This window comes from Sphaeramia orbicularis, chromosome 11 (genome assembly GCF_902148855.1).
Source record: "Sphaeramia orbicularis chromosome 11, fSphaOr1.1, whole genome shotgun sequence".
Classification (NCBI taxonomy): domain Eukaryota; kingdom Metazoa; phylum Chordata; class Actinopteri; order Kurtiformes; family Apogonidae; genus Sphaeramia; species Sphaeramia orbicularis.
In genome coordinates this window covers 26,332,988-26,356,598 of record NC_043967.1, presented here as the reverse complement: position 1 = coordinate 26,356,598, position 23,611 = coordinate 26,332,988, and the positions used below count along the sequence as shown (strand labels likewise).

Sequence of the window (23,611 nt, the reverse complement as noted above, 5' to 3'; positions counted from 1 at the left end):
ATTCTATTCTATTCTATTCTATTCTCCTGTCATAGAGACTTACAAACCTATGACTTATGAATTAACATATACTGCCCAGCCAAAAAACAAAAACAAAACAAACAAACAAACAAAAAATCCAAAAAACCAGAAACACAATATTCCTTTGGACCATCTTAAGCTTTGATTATGGGGTGCATTCATCGTGGTATGATTTATATCACACAATGCTTATGTAATGTCATAATAAATGCCACATCATCTATATCTGTCAGAGTTAATTTTTCTCCAAAACTTGCATTAATGATGAAGGAGTCAGATTTCTGTGTAAAGTCTTCTCCTTCACATCCCATAGATTCTCAGTGGGGTTCAGGTCTGGACTGTGTGGTGGCAGATCCACATGAAACTTATCTTTCACAATTTCAGCCTGATGAATCCTGGTCATCTCAGAATATCTGTGTCATTAAGGAAGAAACAACCCACTGATGTTCAGACAGTTGCCAGATGTTTTGCAGAAAGGGGGAGGGCCAAGAGGTGAACTGGGTCTAAATGTTGGCCATGAGGTCAGCAGGCTGCTCAGTCACCCAGTGGAATGAAGGGAGAGCACAACTGCTGAGGTGGGCCTATTAATCTGTAAACCACACCGATAAGGGGTGGCCAAAAAACAGACAGCCCACGAACATGCTGACCACTGGTAACTGGAGGGAGAACACAGAAAATATTAGTGAGGCCGTCACAATAGCATATTAAATATTTTCTTCATTAGTTATACTGTACAGTATATGTAGCCAATTATGCAAATGCACCTGCCCAACTTTCAACTCTTAAACATGGAAGACAATATAATCAAATATCTATCTATCTATCTATCTATCTATCTATCTATCTATCTATCTATCTATCTATCTATCTATCTATCTATCTATCTATCTATCTATCTATCTATCTATCTATCTATCTATCTATCTATCTATCTATCTATCTATCTATCTATCTATCTATCTATCTATCTATCTATCTTTTAGTGATTCATGAGCTAAATTGCTCCACATGCAACTCTTACCAACTACACTGAATTTCATCCACAAGGCCTAAGACAGTGGATCTTTACCTTTTTTGGCTTGTGACCCCATTTTAACATCACAAATTTCTGGCGACCCCAGACGAAGAAATTCTTTTGCTAAAATTAATTTGTTTTTGATCATGTAATAGTTTGCTATAGTATGTTGCGAATAAATGTTAATTTTAGATGACATTTAGTCTATATAATGTATATTATTATGGACGGAGGTAGAAAAGCCAGGTTGAGATTACTGCACAGTCGAGCTTGTATTTACAAGGCTGACAATTAATACTGAACAAACAATCACTCAATTTATGAATTATGAAAGAGCTGCAGCATCTTAAACCGACGAACAATGAACATTTGAAAGATAAACAGTACCACAGTTCTTCAGTTTCAGCTTCAGTTTGTCATGTCTTTTTATGTATTGTGACTGTCTCTCTCAACTCATATATTTTTATTTGTAAGGTTTTTGGTTTTTTTTTTAATCAACTACTAGAAATTTCAGGCAAGAGAAGAGAAGAGAAGAGAAGTAGATTTGGATATACCAAAATGTTGTGTAATCTTGCTGCTCACATTCATACAATGAAAACACAGTAAAAGTATAAAACAGTAAAACCATTCAAATGAATAACAATAAATGCATCACATTTCATTAAGGCCTTCTGTATTAGTAGATTTCCAGTAGATGTTTTCCCAGTAGATTAACAGTGGCAGGATGAGGAGTTCCAGTCCTCTTCAGTCTAAGTATCCTTGAACAACATATGCTTTTATTTTGAAGGGGGCTTCCGTTTTTCCGGCCTAACTACCTCCTCCACTTGACGCATGTGCGGGATCAGAAAGAGGAGGGACAGCCTGACGTGACTGTGACAGATCCACGCAGGGACTCATTGGAATAATCTGTGACTGGTTTGCTGTCAGTGTTCACTAACTAACCCACGGCGGATTCACCTTTTCAGCCCCAACCGAAGGGCGGCAGTTTAAAGGGACCAGAGCCGGACCAGGGGCGGTGCTTCGGATCCCTGTGCGTGGGTAAGTAGGACTGTGGTGGTCGGCTGTCGGTGTGGGCCCGTGGAGTAATATGTGTCAAGTTAGAGGGGGCTCCGACGGTTTTCAGTGAGGAGAAGGAAGATGTGTGTGTGTGTGTGTGTGTGTGGGGGGGGGGGGGGGGGGGGGTAACTAACCTTGGTGCGCATCCTTCACCACGCAGCTCGTGGCTTCACAGATTTCATCCAGTGCGCGTGGGGTTGGCGCAGGCTGTGAATGCGGCCAGCAGGCGTGTTGACAGAAACAGGGTTGGGGGGGGGTCCCATATGGACAGCAGCGCCTATATGTATGCACTGAAAATACCCCTGAACATAAGCATCCTTCATCAACCTGAGAGGACACACAGGAGTGAATATGTCATCTGATGCCTCTAGCATTAATATTTAATCTCACTGGAAGCTTAATGTGTTCCTCTGCTTGTAACTTTACTTCTTCATAGAGTCTTGTGATGGATTCTGTAGAAGGAAATGCTGATTGGATTTTTTGACTTATTTATTTTGATTTGTACTCACAAAATCACAAACAACAAGAAACTACAAGTCACCAGAGATGAAAAAAAAAAAAAAAAAAAAAAAGGCAACAACAACCAAAACAAAAAAAAAGACAACAGCCATGAAGGAAAAGCAAAAAACTGATAAATGACAATAGACAAGAACCAATACACCAGGGGTCTCAAACTCATTTTCTTTCAGGGGCCACATTCAGCCCGATTTGATCTCAAGTGGGCCAGACCGGTAAAATAATAGCATAATAACCTATAAATAATGACAACTCCAAATTTTTGTCTGTGTTTTAGTGCAAAAAAAAAAAAAAAGAAACAAAACATTAAATTATGAAAATACTTACTTTCATAAACTATTCAAAAAAGATGTGAATAACCTGAAAAAAATGAAATTTCTTAAGAAAAATAAGTGCAATTTTAACAATATCATGCCTCAAATTATCATTTCTACATGTGCATTACGGATCAGATCTACGAAGACACTAAATACTTAGTAACAGGCAGAAAATTGTTGAAATTGTGCTTAATTTTCTTTAGACATTTCAGGTTCATATTTGTTCAGGTTATTCACATTTTATTGTTACAGGATAGTTTGTAAATGTAAATATTTTCATAATTTAATGTTATTTTTTGTACTAAAACAAAGACAAAAAATTGAAGTTGTCATTATTTATAGGCGTAATGTAAGATTATTTTTTTCACATCAAGCCAAGAAGAAAATATGGAGTCGTTATAGTCTGTAGGTTATTATGTTATTATTTTACGTTAGATCATATTGGTCTGTATGTGGAACCTGAGCTGAAATACATTTGACAGCCTTGACTGTGGAATTTTTGCACTTTGCTCATTCATCCCATGGGCCGGATTGGAACGTTTGGCGGGCCGCATTTGGCCCCCGGGCTGCATGTTTGAGACCCCTTTAACAGACACAAATCACAAAAAACAAAACAAAGCAAAACAAAAAAAACACAATAGCCAAATTATATATATCCGTGTACATGAAATGTTGATTTGTTTGCTAAGCTCTTCATTTAGACAAGAAATGTGCACATGTGATGGATCCAGTTAGAATACTGAACCAATAATGCACAGAATAATCCATGCTGCATGTGTGTTTTCCATCTATTCTAGTGCTTTCTGGTACAAGTACAGAGGTGGTTCATCATCTAGATAAAGTAAAATTACAAGACTATTAACAGAAAATTAAAGATATTACAGCAGGGATGTCAAACATACAGTCAGCAGGCTGAAACCAAAGGGTCCAGTCCCACTGGATGAATTTTCAAAGTGCAATATTTATTAACAATAAAGATATAAACAGTCAAGGGTGTCAGACTCATTTGTAGTTCAGGAGCCACATGGGCTACAGCCCAATTTAATCTTAAGTGTGTCAGTCCAGTAAAATAATAGCATAATAGCCAATTAATGATGACAACTCTTTTGTTGTTGTTGTTGTTTTAAAGTGAAATTAAATGATAATTTTTCACAAGAAAATGTGATTAATCTATGAACAACCTGAAATTTCATAAGAAAGTCAAGTGGAATTTCAACCATATTTTTTACTTGTTACTAAAGGTATGAATATGAAGCTGAAGCATCATATTGGTAAAGTTTCACTGTTCCTTTTTTGCACTAAAATAAAGAGAAATGTTATGAGTTGTTACTTATAGATTATTATGTTATTATTTTACTGGTTTTACTGGTGGAGATCAAATTGGGCTGAATGTGGACCTTGAACTAAAATGAGCTCAACACATCTGTATTACAGTAATATACAGTCTTATGCAGCTCATCTTAATACATGTTCAGGCTACTTTTTTTTTTTTTTTAAATCATGTTCATTGAATGATGCAAGGTTGTAAGTGGCCACAGTCTGAAATAGATGGGATCCAAGGGGTTGTTAACACTTGCATAATAGCAATGGATCTTAATATCTTTGCTCCTGTATAAGATTATTTATCTTATACCAAATTGATTTCTGTGCGATTTATCTGATTTTCAAGCTAACCATAGACTTGATAGTGAGTTCCTATTTGCAGAGTGTCACAGGAGGATTAAGAAAATATCACAGTATTACGTTTTATGACATTGGATCAATTCTCATTAGCACTGTATTTCTACTTAATAGTTCATGTAAGACTTAAGTGCAGAAAAATATATCACATTAGCTTTTCAGACAAGGTTTCATCTATTATTGAGATAAAATTTTAATATTCTAGCTCCTAAAGTTTTGCAGAAAGGCCTAATCTTTACACAACACCTAAACCCTCTACAACCATACTGAAAATCCTGGTAAAGTAAGAATTATCCTTGTATCATGATGGGCGTGTCTCTAATCTCCCCTGTGCTAGTTATTATAGTAGGTCCTCGACCTCTTCTGTGTTTGTGTACTTTTGTGTGCACGCACTTGCACCTTGTAAATCAATACAGCACCAGCACATTAGAACAGTACAGTTACACAACCAGCTTTAAAGCGTGTTTGACTGGTACAGTACAGCCGGTTGACATGAAGAGAATCTCTGATTTCACAATATATACCGCACACCTGAACAGGTAAGTTCACGTGTTTAAAACCGATCAAATGATTACACGTGCACGGCATTAAGGATCCAGAAGGTGATCTGGGGCTCAGTGGTTTGTTGATGAGTTAATGTTAATGCCCCAGGTTTGACTGAGGTCAACACACCAGGCCACGAGTGCACCTCAGCCCACTTTGACGTCATCTGTCCTGCGATGTCAGCCTGACTAGTGGGCCACAGCTTTGCATGTGTTAGTCAGTAAATAAATAAAAGGGGCCGCGACTGTTTGTGCCTTTCAGTTTTTTTGAAATGTCAACACCTACGTGCTGTCAGTGTCAGAGTGAGGCGAGGAGATCAGCACCGTTGAGATTACTTTTGTGTCTGTGTGTTTGAGAGGGTGAGACAGACAGATAGAGATGTCAGCTTCCTAATATATGAAAAGTGACTCACTCTTTTCTCTCAGGTCACAGATCAAATAGAAACCCCAAAGAGCTATTTAGTTGTACATAGTTTCATTTTAGTAACACACACAGATTGCTGCTGGGTTACAGACGTTGCTAGTTTTTCATCTCTCTGCATGTTAGCACAGTTATGAAGTGGGCGTGATCCCTGGCAACGATTATTTGGCTTCCTGTTGTCTCTGAGAATCCAGGTGAGTGGAACACACCTTGATTAGGGTCACCTCCCAGGAATGTTCCTCGCCTTTACATTGTATTTCTCCACGCTTTTGGCACGCAGGTAGATTCCTGGAAGAGGAATGGTATACCACCCCTGAAGGCATCGTTTCATAATCAGGGCTGTGAAAAAATGCACTGCATGATGACAGAAGCTCATGGTGAACACAGCAGGAGTTAGACATGTTGGTAGGGAGATATTTGAGATGACGTAGTTCAGAAAAGTAAAGTTTTGACATGCTTGAGAGGCAGAAAGATCAAATGATATAACTTCAGTTGTTAAAAGAAGATATGATGTGTGTTTGACGTAGAGCATACGCACAGTTTCATATCTACACCGAAGCCCTCATGAAATGGTTGAAGTGTGGAATTTGCTTATTTTATGCAGGAATCCAGGGAGGGAACCCAGTCTGGAAAGGCCTGAAATGGCCCATAATAAAATATAACTGCCAGCTAGTTCATGGATCATCTGCAGTGGACGTTAAAATACAAGAAAGCATTTTATTGGACAAAAATTTAGTACAGTTTATGTCCTCAAGCTGGGGTATGAGTCAACAGAAGTTTTTATTGTTTTCAGGAAATGATAAATTCCAGAATATCACCAACATTTGTTATCACAGTGCAGCCATATACTGGAGCATGTCGCACAAGACTGATGATATTAAACACTGAAATATCAAATCTGATTTTACTTGGGCTTTAAATAGTCCTCAACACTCACCTATATCTGTCTCCTCTTTGCACAGTTTTTTCCATTGGTTGCCGGAAATGGAATTGAAGTGAGTCCATTTTACTGCAAATTACTACTTTGACCAGAAGCTCTGATCAGCCCCCCAAACACCAACCTTCATCTTCTTCAAGAAGAGATGGACAACTGACTGGACACCAGCAGGTGACAGAAGGCAGCTCTTTCCTCCGTTGTCCGCCGGCAGCCATGGCGGGGCTCAAACGCCATCATGACGGGAAGATCGCTGGGCTGTATGACCTTGACAAGACGCTAGGCCGTGGGCACTTTGCTGTGGTCAAACTGGCCCGACATGTGTTCACTGGAGAAAAGGTGGGTCTCACCATAGTGTTTCTGTGTCTAAATATGTGGCTGATGAGACTTTTTTTCTAAACAGACCTTGTCATTGTGCTGGTTTCCCAAAAAAACATTTAAATGCTGTGTCAGTATATTATCTCTGGGAGTAATTTTGACTCTTTCACTTCATTTGGACCTTGTAACAAGTGTACTGGTGCTCTGTTTGCAACTTATTGCTCTGTTATTAATATTTAAGGCAAAAACAGTCTCTTGTATCTGCTGTGTTGAGCTTTGACTGACAGGAGTGATTGGCAGCCCGCCCCCTGCTGAGTCAGTTTCTGTTTTTTGGATTAAATATTTCTTTTTCTTGACAGACAGCTCAACTGTAGCTGAGGTTAAGATGTCAGACCATCAAATAGATCTGCTCTGCACAGATTGTTCTGTTCTGTTGATAAAGTTTAAAAGACCTCCATTGTTTTGTCCAAATGTGGTCACTTGTAGCTCCAGAAAGCCAAAACATACCCTTACCCTCAAAACTGCAGTAGAAAAACAATGGTTTACATCACAGTTCTTATTTGTCTTTAACTGTCGCTCTTTCAGGTCGCAGTGAAAGTGATAGATAAGACTAAGCTTGATCCGGTGGCAAGAGGTCACCTTTTCCAAGAGGTTCGCTGCATGAAACTGGTGCAGCACCCCAACGTGGTGCGCCTTTACGAGGTGATAGACACAGCCACCAAGCTCTACCTCATTCTGGAGCTGGGAGATGGAGGAGACATGTACGACTGCATCATGAAACACGATGGCGGCCTCAGCGAGGAGGTGAGTAATGACTAGATGATGGTGAACACAACATGAAGAAGTGTCCTCAACTCAGAGAGACACCAGTCCCATTCCTTTTTAATACCAGACCTTGGAGGTGCTTGGAGATGAGTGAAGGTCAAAAGAGATCAGTACAGAATCATATTGATGTTAACTGTAAGGAGTCTGAAAGCTACAGTTTTTAGGCAACAGTACTTTGAAAGTCTTTGGCTTTTTCAAGACAGTTTTGTGAAAATGCAGTGAAGGGCAATTCAAAGGTAGTTAGAAGTTCACCAATGCATTATGCATGCAGATTCACAGATAATCGATTCCAGACGACAGAAGGAAAATGAGGTGTTTGTACTTGGGTAATGAAGTTGTATCTCAAGTAAAGAAGGGAAACTGTCACGACATGATGATAAGTCTAGCTTTGAGGGATGGATGGATGGATGGATGGATGGATGGATGGATGGATGGATAGATAGATAGATAGATAGATAGATAGATAGATAGATAGATAGATAGATAGATAGATAGATAGATAGATAGATAGATAGATAGATAGATAGATAGATACCCATAAATAATGTTGACTTAATCCTGTCATCTTTCTCTTTTTTTTATCCAAGGTGGCCAAGTGTTACTTCGCCCAAATCGTCCACGCCATCTCCTACTGTCACCGGCTACATGTGGTGCACAGGGATCTAAAGCCAGAGAACGTTGTGTTCTTCGAGAAGAAGGGCGTAGTGAAGCTTACCGACTTCGGCTTCAGCAACAGGTTTCAACCAGGGAAAAAACTCAACACCTCGTGTGGCTCCCTGGCTTACTCTGCTCCTGAAATATTACTGGGGGACGAGTATGATGCTCCCGCTGTAGGTGAGTCCAGAATCTGACAGTGGGATGTAGGTTAGGCGGCCCCGAGGTGACTGCTGACTTATCAGAGTCTTTATCACAGTCTTCTCCTGCACTGGGACATTGGTCTTTGTCCTTTGTCATGGTAATTCAGCCTGGTTAGCTTTCACATTCACACAGTATCTCTACTGATATCACCAACCGATGGCCCTGCACACACTTTGAGCAGACTATGTGACCTGTAGTACTTGTAGATGGATTGTGAAGATACTCTGTCCCACTGACAGTCTTATCAGTGTGCCGAGCGTCAGAGGACCTACACAAAGTACAAAAGATTATGGTCAGTTGCAGGAAATCTGATGATTGCTTTTGTAATTAAGTCACGGTTTTGCAGTGCTGCATCTGCTTGCAGTTTAGTGACATCCACACTCATAGTCTTTCTGCATACAAGAAAATAAAACCTCTCACTAGACTGTAATGTTTTTTTGTTGTTTTTTTTAGCTTTCTCAGCACTCTCCGTTTCTGTGTTTATAGCACATACACACATGCACCTTCAGCAGCCTTTCTGCTGTCACCACCACTCCTTCTTTCCCATATTAAATTACGATGTAATGTAAAAGAAATGAAGAAGAAGTGTGAAGAGTTGGGTAAAGAGGAGAGAGAGAGACCTTTGAAGGGGAAAAGAGAGGAAAACAGAGTGAAGAGAGGCATTGCTAGAGCCTCTTTCTATTCAGAGGCCACTGCGTCACAGCAAGAGTGGAAAAAATACAGCAGCAAGACAGGCGCATTTTCTATTTTTCTGACTGAGTGGGTTTGCAGTGGCTATTTTCTTCTGTCTGCTTTCACTCTCTTGCTGTCTTTTGTGCTAAGCAGATGAGCGGAGCGATGATTCCAAATACTGAAAGTAGAGCAATAACACTGTGTGTGTGTGTGTCTGTGCTGGTGTTCAATAGTATGGTAGTGTGATATCTGCGGTCAGCTGTCCTGCAAAAGCCCGTCTGAGCTCTTGACCCAGACGACAAATCAGATGATTGTTAGTGTTGTCTGTCCATGTATGTGTTCCGTCCTCAGTCTGTGTCCTATTGTTCATTCAGATGACATGATGATGTTTTGATTGTGGGGATTATCCATCCAGCCGGGATGTAATGTCATGTGATTCTATCGGCAGTGCGGTTGGATGTGAAACTGGCTGAATGGAGGTCAGCAGTCTTGACGTACAGGGCTTTGAGGTAACCTGACCTGGGATTATTTTGCTGCCAAGGTACCTGCTGAAAGTCTGTAGGGTGTTGAGTTTGTTGATGATGTGCCAGGTGGCGACGAGCCCAGCTTGTTGCAGAGATAAAGAAGCTGTCCTCACTTAGCTTATCTCATGTTTGGAGTGGGGGGTTTTTTTGTCTTTTGAGCAAGTGCTGAAAATAATTTGAGAAAAGTGATCCAAAATAGAAAGCAGAATGTTGCACCAGCATTCAGTCCTACAGAGCAGTACAGAAGGAGCCAATTAGCGAGAGATGAACACGTGAAACTTCAGAAACACACAACAAGCCACTTTCATGAATTAATCTCAGGTGTGAGGTATGGCAGCAGCAGAGAAAATCTCAGCTTCATCATGGTCTCACATGCTTAGGTATTGTGATCCTGTGAAGTTACTGAACTAATGTTGCACTGCAGAAAATAAAAATGCATCTGGGAAGAGTTGTATAAAAACAACATAATAATAAACATAATAATGTCAGGCATATTTTTCAGTAGGAAAGTCATATAATTGTATAATTGTAAGAAAATGTATCAAAATTTATCTTAATAATATATTGTAGTTTATACTGAGCTATATTTAACCAGTAATAAGCAGCAGAAGAACAAGACTGTTTTCCTTACTTTAAGAATGAAACCACCTGCACAGCTGAATGATAAGAACATTAAGTCCATCTTAAATAACTGGCTCTTTGTTGCTTGTAATGTGTGCAAATTTGACATTTTTATCAGTTTTATTGGGTTTTAGTGACTAGACTTATAGTTTTATATTTGTTTACTCAGCCTATGTGCATTTTACAATATAAGATCATTTGGTTTCCTTTAATATTCTTTTGGTGCTGCTTTTATAATGCAGTACCTGACTGGTGGTCCCTGTTGTTTTTCTCGATATTCCTGTTAAAGCAGAGGTTTTTCCAGAGTTTATATTTGTTACCATGTGCATAACTAAAATCACCCTTTTTGGGCAGTGTCTGCATGTTTCTGAGTCACTCCTGGACTAGTAAGTGCTATTAAAAGATGCTTTTTTTTTGTCTTTTGCTGTCATGCTGTGTGTGGTCAACCCTTTCTTCTTCACTAATCCGAGGGTTAAATATAGATTTATGCTACCTGCTAAGCCAAAAATAAATGAATCTTACATAATAACAATCTCAAAGAACATATCTTGAACACATGCATAATTCATGACATATTTGGACAAAATGAAAATATTTCAGGAAACGATCAAGTGTTGGACAAAGATGATAAGCAGGACAGGATGCTGAACTCGGCCTACTTACCCTGTGGGGGTTAGTGGTGTCAAGACACAAAGGAGTGGTTGTTGGTTATCTTGAGGAAGCAGTTGGTATTACAATGCATCGCAGGGCAACAAAAAAGGATGTTTACACTGCAGCTGTCACCCACTAAGTAGCCGCTGTAGTTAGCAGCACTCATGCTAATGTGCATTGACATGAACAGTGTTATCCAGAGATGTGTCAGCCATCTGGTTTATAAATAAAGTTATCTCGGAAGGAAGTTTGGTGGACGGCTGACGCAAGTAATGAGAGAGCAGGGTCACGGTTGCTAGGATACATCGGCCGGGGGTAAGATGGTGATGGGGACTGCAGCAGCAGCGTTTACGCTCCTTCGCAGCCTCAGAGCAATAAGTACTCACCACCCACAGTAAACTGGCACATTTACCTCAACAGATTGAAATCTCTCGCCTATCCTGGCACACTCAAGGGACAGCAAATAGTCAGGGTTGCTGAGGAGGATAAACTCTTTAGGATTAGTTTACAGCATTTAATATTGTAGCTTTTCATATAACATCAAACTGATTCATGAGTACAGGATAAGTTCAAGTAATATGTGATAATCTGCTGCAGGATGTAGATATTTACAGGGGATGTGTATATTAACAGATGTCGGTTCAAAGAAATGCTCTAAAAATGCTGCAATACCTTCTAGTGTCTTTCATTTTACTGTTTCATGTTTAATTGCCTCTTGTAATTGTTATTTCAAACCATAACAGCAAACTAATTAGAAGAACTCCATAAATCCATTGCCTACTGTTAAACATTTTTGGTATTCCATTAGGCTATGGTTGTTGCTGCCATTTTTAAATAATCAAGATACTCTACTCACTGTAGGCTATATTAGTCTTTTTATGAGTATACTGTACCACTGCTGACATGGCAACGTGTAAAACCAAGCTGGAGTCAAATGAGGAGGTCCATATAATCCTCTGTTTGGTTGGCAACAAAATCCTTCTCATGGTACCAAACTCAACTCAAGTCAACTTAAGCAAATACCAGGGGCCAAAGGGCAAAAATAAATACCAATTCAAAATATAAAGTGGAGTTAAAAGTAGCTAAGTTGATAGTAATAGCATTCACAAGTCATTGCTATAAAACTCTAGATGAAGACCATTCAAAATACTTTTTTCAACATCAAAATATGCATGCACAGCAAAACAGATAAGTGATAATATAAGCTCACAATGTAAAAAAAAGCATCTGAGGACAAAAGAAAATGATCACTCAACCCCTCTTGCTTGGTACAAACCCCAGTAAAATAACCCTAATTATCATTTGTTTGCTTCCCAACAAAAATGTAATGCAAAAACTCTCATTCCTGTTAGAATTATGACTCATACTGCAGTCTTTCAAACTAATTATTGTTTATTTGCACGTCATTCAGCCTTAACCTAAATCCTCAACTATTCCTGCAAACTGCTGGTTAAGAGCAGGTCTGCAGAATGACTAAGTCACTCCCTGCTTTCATGCTTCTATCTCTCTCCTTGTAGATGGTATATGACTGCAGGATGTGTGTCAGTGGACCATGTTGTTGAATGGCGTGGCAGCGAATGCCAGGAGCCAAAAGTTGCTCTTTTAAAACAGCTAATCGGACCAAGAGAACTGTTCCATAAAATTAGCATTCGTATAAAGCTTTAAGGGATGAACATGTTAACCCACTTTCCACAGACTGTGTGTTTTGTGAGACAGTGCATACACGTGTGTGTATGTGTGTGTGATATAACGTCATGCTGCAGGCGAGCAGCAGTGCAGAGCATCATCCTTGGTTGGACAGATGTGTCCTTAGCTAGTTCATATTTATGGAAATGGCTGTGATCGAATATGATTCATGCTTCATTTAAATTGGGAGGAAGACAGCTCTTGTGTATTTTTTATCTAGGTCAATAAGCAGAGAGGACATTCACTCAATTGGTCTGTCATCTTTATTTTTCTCACTTCTGTGGGCGTCTAACTTAAAAAAAAAAAAAAAATCCTGTTTGTTCTCACATTATTTTTGATCCAGCACTGTCTTTGTGTTTCTACAGATATCTGGAGTTTGGGAGTGATCCTGTTCATGCTGGTGTGTGGTCAACCTCCCTTCCAGGAGGCCAACGACAGCGAGACACTAACCATGATCATGGACTGTAAATACACAGTGCCTCCACACATCTCCCAAGCATGCAGAGAGTGAGTAACACACATGCACACAGATGGACGGCGTACTCTGCAGGTGCTGCATATTTCATGTTTATAGATGTGTGAAGAGAAGGAGAGCGAGGGGAGAGGAGAACGGCCTCTTTTCCGCTGCTTCCTCGTTGTCCTGCTTTCACTGCAGTCAGCTGCTCTTCCAGAGATGCAGTGCTGCGTTAAGTGTATCTAATGCACCCTTTAAAATTGGCCCTCTATTTTTAACGTTGTGAGGGTTTAACAATGCGTCAAAGCAGAGCAGGGCAAAGGAGGTGCTGAATACATTTTGAATGCTATAGCTTAGCAAACACACATAATATTCTTACATAACACGATTAGGTTATGTTGATTTACATGTTGTACTTCAAATATTGACACAAGTCAGGGTTGGTGTGTTGTTTAAACAAATTCATTGTGGCCATTTCTTCCTATTTGTGCAAATGATTAATCCAGTTAAGTGACTTACAATACAAGTTTGCAAGTAGAACGACAGATGCCACTATGTCAATGATGCAGTAAATCACACATGGGGAGTGGCTAATCTGTAATTTTCAACAGAAGTGCTGAAGAATGAATTCTCACATTCACTTCATCATGCCAACAGAGCTTCTGAACAATTACTGGAAAGCAAATAAATAAACACTCACTCATATTGGAAGTGGAGGGCACTGAATGCAATCTTAGTTGTGGTTCAGGCAGGACACGGGAGTCGTGCTTGGAGATCGGTATTTGCAGTTTCATTTATACTTTACAGTCAGTTACTTATTTAACAAATGTGTGTTTGACCATTAAATGACCTGTAAATGGACAATTCTGTAACATAAATTAATTACTCCTAAATGATGATATGACGTTAAATTCATCAGCATGAGGAATAAGCGAAAGTAACACAGCAAAGGCCTAATGAAACATGAACCATGTTGCTTTTACTGGTCCAATCTCAATGTCTATGACCCCGTCAAGTACTTCAGTAGCAGATATTTTCTAGCCTCTATACAAACTTTTTGTAAATTCACCTTTCTGTAGACTTTGCCTGAGGAATAACCTACAGTTCATAGTGCTGTGATGTCAAATAGGTTTCCTAGGGGAGGTTCACCACTCAGCCCTGCAGCCCATCTCTCCTGAGGCCACTTAGAGCATTGCACTATAAAATCCCCTGTGGCCTAAAAACCATTTTCCTCATAGCAGGAAGACATGGATGGAGGCAGTGGGTGTAATGCTAGTCTATATGTGCCATGGGATGCATGAAATAATCTGGAAGCCAGATATATGCTAGTTAGCACTGTTAGTTTGAAAGAATAGGTGTCATTGTGTAGTCTGGCATGTATGTAAAACAGACACAAACAAGCATATTGGGTGTACGTTTACAAAGAAATATTTAAATTTTTTTTATTTATAAAGTTTATTTGATAGGGACCATGCAAATGACATAGTATAACTTCTACCTGTTACAAACAGGCTGTAGTAAGTGATGATTTACGTACAGAGATTATAGCTATTGCTAGTTTCCATCTCCAGTCCCTAGTCAGGCTTTTAGTATAGTAGTAAATACTACATTATATAATTATTTCTTTGTAAGTATATTTATTAGGAATGCAGTAAGTGTGTGAAGGTTTAGTAGTGAGCTGTTGGAATGGAGATTGGGATTGGAGCACTGAAGCTGAGTGTTTACTTGTAAAATGTTAATACTGCCTTCAAAGGGGACCTGGTGTTTAATACATAAAGTTGTGTCTTCTAAATGCCTGACATTAGAGTGGTACATCATGAGAGCACTGCTGCTACTGAAAGGCAGCATGGACACAATGGAAGCCATCATGGCAAACATTTTGGCAAGGTAACAAGCAGATAACGTAATCTAGGAAATACAAAAGCATAACAAAAAAGATGAGGCTGATATTCAACATTTTACCAGATTCTAAAGGAACAGCACCATATGCCTTTCCATTTCTGACCACATGTTTCTGCAGTTCTTCCACAATACTGACCTCCTGTGTGTCTCCCTCCAGTCTTATAGGCCACATGCTGCAGAGAGACCCCAAGAAACGAGCAACACTTGAGCAGATTGAGGGCCACAAATGGCTTCAAGGTGTCGACCCCTCTCCGGCCACCAAGCTGTCCACCCCCCTGGTGTCCCATCGCAGCCTGTCAGAGGAGGAACATGGCTCCATTATCCAACGCATGGTACTTGGAGGCATCGCAGACAGAGACAACATAACTGAGTATGTCATCTTCTGTCTGCCTCAAACACACTCCCATAAATGAGTGTGTTACTATTTCTTCCTGTGTAAGCTTTCATATTTTTGCAACGGTTCACTAGTGCAACTAAAAGCTTAATTGAGTGTCATCAGCAGTTTAATTGCCATTTCGAACCAGCTGGCAGTCAATCCTGATTTGCAGCCATGTCAAATGAAATCTTCACCCCCGTCACTTCCTTTCGATTCACTGTCAGAGTTTTGTTGCAGATTTGATTGCTGACATGTGATGTGCGGCACATGCTTGTGTTTTGGAGTACTAATCAATGTCTGCCTCCATCTTCTCAGGGCTCTGGAGTCGAATCAGTACAACCACATCACAGCTACCTATTTCCTGCTGGCTGAGAGGATGCTGAGGGAGAGGCAAGAAAAAGAGCAGCACAGTCAGACACGATCCCCCAGCCCCAGCAAGGCCCAGTTCAGGTACACACTGGCATACAGACACATATACACACAACCCAGTGCTCACTCTGTATCTACTTTCAGACATGTCAAGAAAAGACAAGTATGTAAGATGAACTGACCTCTAAAACTCAGATATTACCCATGTCCTCATCATAGATACTATGTGGCTGCAGGCTAATGGTTAACCAGAGAGTGAAAATACACTTTACTGTGGGTATTTTGCAAGTGTGAAATTCAGTCTAGCAACTACTAGACTAGAAGCAGGAGAAAACAGTACAACTTTGTGTTTGTAGAAATCTAAATTGGCTAGCTAGGAGAAAAACTTGCTAACTCCAGCTTCATATTTAACATATAAAATAGTGTTCACATTGTAAACAAGCAAATAAATGATATTGAATAATAGTTTCCCATCAGTAAACAGCTTGCTTCTTTCCAAAAATCAAAATGAGCAGTATTCATGGTTCCTGCTATCTCAAAATTGGTATTTTATACAAAAAGTTTACTCAAAATTTTATACAACAATATATAAGTGAGATTGGTCTGATATAACTCTTGACAACTAAACCAATACTTTGTGTTTCTGCTTTTCTGTCAAGATGCAGCTCAGTGTAAAATGTAAACACTCAATAAATCTGTTCACTTTACCTTCCACAGGCAGTCCTGGCCAACCAGAGTGGATGTCCACCAGGATGTTAGCGATGGGCTGGGGGGTCCAGCTATCTCCCACCCTGGTGGCCCCCAGTCCCCTGCCCGTAGTGCTGAAAGCCTCCACAAAGGCCCCAGACCAAAAACAGCTCTGTTGGACGTCAGTCAACGGCAGGAAAACCACACTCCATCATCCAGCCAGCAGTCTGCACGACAGAACCCAGAGAGGGGGCCCAGGCCACTGCCAAAGCCCCACTCCAATCCACTCAGGCTGGGTGCGCTGTCCACAGTGGGCCCTTGCAAGCCACGTAGTCCCAGTCTTTTCAGTGTGGAAGAGGATGAGGAAGAAGAGGGGGCAGAGGACAAACGTCTGCCACCCTCTTCACTTCCTACACCTCCTCAGGTGGTGCTTCGTTGCAAATCCTCTTCGTCATCATCATCTCTGTCATCCTCTGGTAATCGGCTGACATCCCGTATGAGTGCACCAGTCCTTAACCAGATACATGAAGAAGAAAAAGAGGATGAGGAAGATGAGGATGGGTGGGAACTGCATGGACTTGGCCCACCCAAACCCAGCCTCAGCCTCAATTTGAACTCTAGGATACCATCACCATCACAGCTCATGTCATCACCTAAAACTGTTGGTGTCACAGCACCAGTCGCCACCCTGACCCCCAGCTCAGAGACTAGTGATGATGATTCAGAGGGTCATCACCAACAGCCAGCAGGTCGAAGCACGGGAACTTCAGGAGTAAACGGAGATGAGAGGGAAATCAGGAAAGAGGAAAGAGAGAAAAGAGGAGCAGGGCAGGGCAGTCCTTCTACCTGTGCTAGTCCTGGGTCTGGCTCTGGCCAAGGCAAAGGCACAGCCAAAGCTGCCAACGGTCTGGTGGAAAGCTTAAAGCTGATGAGCTTGTGCTTGAGTTCTCAGTTCCACAACCTGACGGGGGGAGGAGGTGGAGGAGGAGGTGGTGGAGGCAGCGTTGGCATCGGTGGGGATACCCAGGACCGGCCCATGTGGAGAATGTGCATGGGGGGCTCTACAGGCAGCCTGGATAAGGTGTCTCTCCTGGGCGGCCCTTCACCCAGGGGGAACCTCCACCACCAGCCTCCACTGGGAGACGCGCTGGCAGACCCGCTGCTGGACGGCCCATGCTCGGGCACACTGAGGTTGGGAGAGCTGGACCTGGCCAGGGAAAACCACAGGAACATGAAGAACCGTGCATTACAGATGCCCTTGAGCGACAAGACTCTGTCTGTCAACATCCACCGGAGCCCCAAGGAGGGTCTGCTCTGTACCCCTACCCCCCACAGCTGCTGCCAAGTGATCTAGACAGCAGACAGCCACTCCGAACTCCACCTACAACCTGCTTCACCTCCACACTCCTCTCTGTATAGCCCTTATCATTCACCTTAAATTATATCCCACTGGGTTAGGAGTTGACATTATTTTATCAATGTTTCATATATGTTTACCACTTTGGGGGAACTGGGAGGGAGAACTGCCAACTTTGCACATTTGAAGACGTAAAGATGGAGGTGCCACACACATGTATGTGAAGCATTTTCTGCAGATATACATGGCATATTTTAGCCCTCTGGTATTTTTAAACAAAAGAAATAAGGCTACGTTCAGACTGCAGTTAAAAGTGGCTGAAATCAGATTTTTATGTTGCTCATAAGTGACTCACAACAGCGCAAATTTGACAGAATCTGATCTTTTTGACCGTGTTTGAACTTAAATGAGATACAACTGGGTTTTTTTTGGTCTGAATCATCTACTTTTTGTTCTGGCCAGAGTCACTCTGAATACAAACAGGCAGTCAGTGAAGGGACAGTCAGGTGTTGGACTTCAACGGTAACACTCTTAGCAACACTTTTCTATAAGCGAAACTTGATGGTATGTACTGTAATGGGCTGAATGGGTGTACCACTGCACATCACCTTATAAATATGACTGCAAGTGCTGACTTCACTGGCCTCCACTTTTACAACAGCATGTGATATCTGTGTTCTGGTTCACACTGGAATCTGATGTTAGTCACATGTTAAAAAAAAAAAAAAAAAAAAAAGGCAAATAGCCAAGGAAATTTAAAAAAAAAGGGGAAAAAAAAGTCAGATTTGAATAATAAGTCTGTATTGAGCACCAAGTCTTGCAGTATAAACGTAGCCGAAGTATCTTAAGAGGTGCTTTAATAACATTTTCTCCTCACAACTCTGCTCCGATAAACTCCCTGTATACATATGTTCCAAATGTATTTGTGTGCACATCCACACATACCTGTATCACTCCGATAAGCTGATAAAGGGAAAAGCTGAGCAGTTTTACTATCATGTTACATCTTTTGTTGTACTTTGATGCTGTTTTTTATTCTAATTTTTTAAATTATTTTTGAGACAATCATTTTATTCCTTTTTTAAATTCTGACTGAAAGAGTTCAGACTGTGAGGACAAATAACAGGGTGAAAGATTAAGTAAGATGATGGCACTTAATATTTTGTAGTCTATCACTGTTTTATTTTTCTACGTCCAATGCAGATTCTGAAAGGAAACGCACATTCATTTGTCATGATGATCTCTGTTAGTTGACAGAATTTGTACATATGTTAATAACATCGAAGAGTCTTAACAGTACTCTGTACCTGTAGTATTGATGGTAAAGTTGTATTGCAGTAGAAACCTGAATACTAGATCCGTATACACCATTATTCTTCACTCCTATAGCATATTCAAGGTTTTGGTTGCACCCAGACCTAAAAAATAAACACTAAAATAAATCTAAAATCTCCTCTAAAATAAAATGATTAAAATATGATATGTAATGGCAGCTGTTTCAATTAAAAGTCATTCTTAATATGTGTTCAGTGGGATTGAAAGCGCTAAGTGCATGACTCAACATGTAGTGTGTACATGATACGAGTACTGGGTGGAACCTAAACCATGTATATCCTGTAGCTTTCCAGGATCACGGTAGCCACTGTTGTAGCATATTCCAAAACAAAAACAACAAAAAGGGGTTTGAAAATAGCATAAGAACACAGCCCCTTCAAGTATCGGTCTGTGTAGCTGGATGTGTGACCCACTCCTTGTGGAATATATACCTTGACAGTGCATGTGTTTTTGCTGTAGCAACCTTATTCTCACTCACTGAGGTCAATCCACTACTGTACGTACATACCTAAGCAACAGATTGAAATGGTCACTTTACTGTAGCCTCACAGCAATACCAGCAACTGCAAAATGTACAAACAAAATGGATGTGCCATAAATATGTCTTTAGCATATTGTACTGTATGTATATGATAGAGATCTATTAAAATTAAAGGATGTGAATGAGGTCTGAAGTTTGCTGTTTTCCTAAGTGGTTTCTTTTATAGACTTTGTGTTAAGTTTTAATGAACAAACTCATTGATCAGCATGAACGTACAATAAAACCCTTGACATTATGACACCGCTGAAGTCAAAACCATAAAGGAATTTTATATAAACTGCCTTAGAGTTAGAAGTTAAATACTCAGTTTAACCAGTTTTCATTGTGGGTAAAATAAGACATTGCATAGAAGTATTTTTCATTGACAAACCCTCTAAAATATCCCATTCATTCAATTTCATTATGCTATTTGGGGATTTGCCACTTTTGACCATGAAAAAATCTTAACATAATGGTTGTTTTTCATTGTCCTTAACAACATAATCCACACCGGTCAGTATTAAAGTTTCAATATGTACAGTACTTTTTTTTCCCAACATACTCTAACAACCTCCAAGCTGCAACTAGTCTAAAAAGACAAATATTTTTCCAAGTGCTGTTTTCTTTTGTAGGGATTTAGTCATTTTAATTTCACAACATGCTCCATTTTGTACACATGTTCTGCCAAAACAACTTGTCTCCTGTCACTATTTTGCAAAAGCAATGTTACTAAATCTTGCACTACCCAAACAATCCAAAAAATAAATGTGGAGGTCAGTCTGACTATGCAAAAGTTAGTTGTTTGCATGTATTTTTGCACATTGCTGCTGGGATGGTGAAAACTTTTCGTTGGACTCCGTTCTATGCCTGATGTTTGTCAATTGTTGACTTACCCGTTCATGATACAACTTGTACACCGGTGTCTGTGTGGAGAACTTGGATCGTTTTTAGCGCAAAAGTCCTGATTCTACCACCCATCATTTGTCAGTGCCTCCTTTGTGCTCCTCTATAGTAGCAACAATGTGCAAAAATATATGCAAAGAATTAACTTTTGCATTGTCAGACCTATCTCCACACTTATATCAGTGCTAGTGCTGTAGATATTTCTGGCATCTTCCACTATTGTTCTGGAATAAACATAATAGTTATCTGGATTGTTTGGTTAGTGCAGGATTTAGTGACATTGCTTTTGCAAAATAGCGATAGGAGACAAGTTGTTTTGGCAGGACGTGCACATAATAGGGCATGCTGTGAAATTAACCCTTTAACCCAGTGTTTTTCAACCTTGGGCCCAGAACCCAACGTGGGGTCACCTGGAATTCAAATAGGGTCGCCTGAAATTTCTAGTAATTGATAAAAATAAAAACAAAATTATAAATAAAAAATATTTTTTGATGATTCATTATATATTTCATTATAATTACAACACCACACACGTTTCTGAATAAAAATCAACAACCTATTGGACAGTCACAGTCAGAAAACCAGACCGAACAGAGAATGGAAAGATTTCTTCACACGCCTGGCCACACTAACACATCTTAAAGAAAAACTGAGAAGCAGACACCAAAAAGGTGCATTAGATACATTATATAGCCTAAATGTCGTCTAAAATTAATGTTTATTTGCAGCTAGGGATGTAATGATATGAAAATTTCACATCACGGTTATTGTGACCAAAATGATCACGGTTATCATTATTATTGTGGTATTAATGAAATGTGCTCAAAATGTTCAAAAAGTACTTATACACACACTGAAATAATTTAACCAAGTTGTATTTTGAAAAAAACAAAAAACAAATAAAATAATGGGCACAATGTACGTTCTGTTGGCAGAAACATTCAAATATTAACACGTAAACATCAAACATACACATGTGCATTAAAGATGGCACCTTATGGCCATTGTTTGACCATTTTCCACATCAAGTTTGAGTTGTTTGAGTTTCTTTTTCATAGATCGATAGATAGATAGTCTCTCTCTCTCTTTCTCTTTCAAAATACGGTACTCAAACACGGTTATCATGATAATTGGAATTTAAATGGTAATGCTAACTGTTGGGAATTTTACCACGGTTTATCGTTAAACCGGTAATCGTTAAATCCCTATTTGCAACATAGTATAGTAAACTATTACATGATCAAAAACAAATACATTTTAGTAAAAAAATGTTTCTGTTTTAAATGTCTGGGGTCACCAGAAATTTGTGATGTTAAAATGAGGTCATAAGCCAAAAAAGGTTGGGAACCACCGCTTTAACCACTGACGTGTCTGAGGTGAGCATTTTGAATATATGATTCGTTTTAAATATTCATAAAAACTGAACTGTTTCCTCAAAACATAGAATAGTGCGTGAGACTGACTCGCTATAAAAATAGACGGTTTGGGCTTTTTTTTTTTTTTTTTTTTTTTTTTTACACTGTTCATTGTGTCGCTTTTTGTTTTTCTTGCTGTTTGCAGTGTTGTAGTGATTTTCCATTATTCTTTTTACGTTGTTTTTACTGAGTTTTGACCGTGCAACTACTTTTTGGAGTTCAACCAGGTGTCAAAAAGCAGCTGGACTGACTTAGAAACAAAAAAAAGCCCCAAAACAAAAAGTTATTGGGCCCAAATTCAAATACATGTTGTTCAGTTTGTTCCAGTTTATAGTTTATGTTCAACATCCTAAATCTCTTATTGATGCATATTCTGAGGGACTTATTTTGTAAAAACTTGTCAAACTTCAATTCCTCTTTTCGTGTTTTTCTGTTATTCCACCCTGTTTTCACACCTAAAACATACAGTAAGGCAAAACCAATGAACAAAGCCTGTTTCATTGAAATGATGTGTCAGGGGTTAAAGCAGGGGTGTCAAACATGCGGCCTGGGGGCCAAATGTGGCCTGCCAAAGGGTCCAGTTTGGCCCCTGGGATGTTTTTGCCAAGTACAAAAATTCCACAGTTTTTAATTGAATTAAGCAAAAATTTTTTAGCTTGAATTAAGGAAAAATCTTGAATTAAGCAAAAAAAAAATTTAGCTTGAATTAAGGAAAAAATCTTGAATTAAGCAAAAAAAAATCTTCATTTAAGTAAAAAAAATCTTCAGTTAAGCCAAAAAGAAAAAAAAAATCTTCAATTAAGTAAAAAAATCTTCAATTAAGCAAAAAAAAATCTCAAATTTAGCAAAAAATCTTGAATTAAGCAAAAAAAAAAAAAAAAATCTTCAGTTAAGTTTAAAAAAAATCTTGAATTAAGCCAAAAAACATCTTCAATTAAGTTAAAAAAAATCTTGAATTAAGCCAAAAAAAAATCTTCAATTAAGTTACAAAAATCTTGAATTAAGCTAAAACAAATCTTCAATTAAGTAAAAAAAAAAAAAAAAAATCTTGAATTAAGATAAAAAAAAAAAAATCAATTAAGTAAAAAAATCTTGAATTAAGCCCCCCCAAAAATCTTCAATTAAATAAAAAAATCTTGAATTAAGCAAAAAAAAAAAAAAAAAAAATCTTCAATTAAGTTAAAAAAAAATCTTCAATTAAGCTCCCCCCAAAAAAAACAAATCTTCAATTAAGTTAAAAAAAAATCTTGAATTAAGCTAAAAAAAAATCTAGAATTAACAACTTAATTTTTTTCTTTGTTTCATTGCAAAAAATAACTTTAAATTATGAAAATATTTACATTTACAAACTATCCTGAAACACTAAAATGTGAATAACCTGAACAAATATGAACAACCTGAAATGTCTAAAGAAAATTAAGCACAATTTGAACTATTTTCTGCCTGTTCCTCAGTGTTTAGTGTCTTTGTAGATCTGATCCATAATGCACGTGGAGAAATGAGAAGTTGAGGAATAATATTGTTAAAATTGCACTAAATTTTCTTACGTTTTTTAATTTAAATTTCACTTTTTTCAGGTTTTTTTTTTTTTTTTTTTTGGATAGTTTATAAAAGTAAGAATTTCATAATTTAATGT

General features: G+C 39.0%; 1 protein-coding gene across 1 annotated transcript; it reads left to right on the top strand.

Annotated features, from left to right (window-relative positions):
- Positions 1-1,882: 1,882 nt before the first annotated feature.
- Positions 1,883-19,807, top strand: LOC115428285 (SNF-related serine/threonine-protein kinase-like). The gene is made up of 8 exons (XM_030147195.1): positions 1,883-2,074; positions 6,531-6,841; positions 7,406-7,624; positions 8,233-8,479; positions 13,023-13,164; positions 15,171-15,383; positions 15,705-15,839; positions 16,476-19,807. The coding sequence occupies exons 2-8, from the start codon at positions 6,719-6,721 to the stop codon at positions 17,797-17,799; spliced, it is 2,403 nt and encodes an 800-aa protein (XP_030003055.1). The 5' UTR covers positions 1,883-2,074; positions 6,531-6,718; the 3' UTR covers positions 17,800-19,807.
- The last annotated feature ends 3,804 nt before the right edge of the window (positions 19,808-23,611 follow it).

Excerpts from the sequence above, each read along its gene's own strand:
- LOC115428285 (XM_030147195.1), top strand. The coding sequence starts at position 6,719 with ATGGCGGGGCTCAAACGCCATCATGACGGGAAGATCGCTGGGCTGTAT. Across the intron at positions 8,480-13,022 it reads GTATGATGCTCCCGCTGTAG|ATATCTGGAGTTTGGGAGTG; the intron begins GTGAGTCCAGAA and ends GTGTTTCTACAG. Across the intron at positions 15,384-15,704 it reads GACAGAGACAACATAACTGA|GGCTCTGGAGTCGAATCAGT; the intron begins GTATGTCATCTT and ends CCATCTTCTCAG.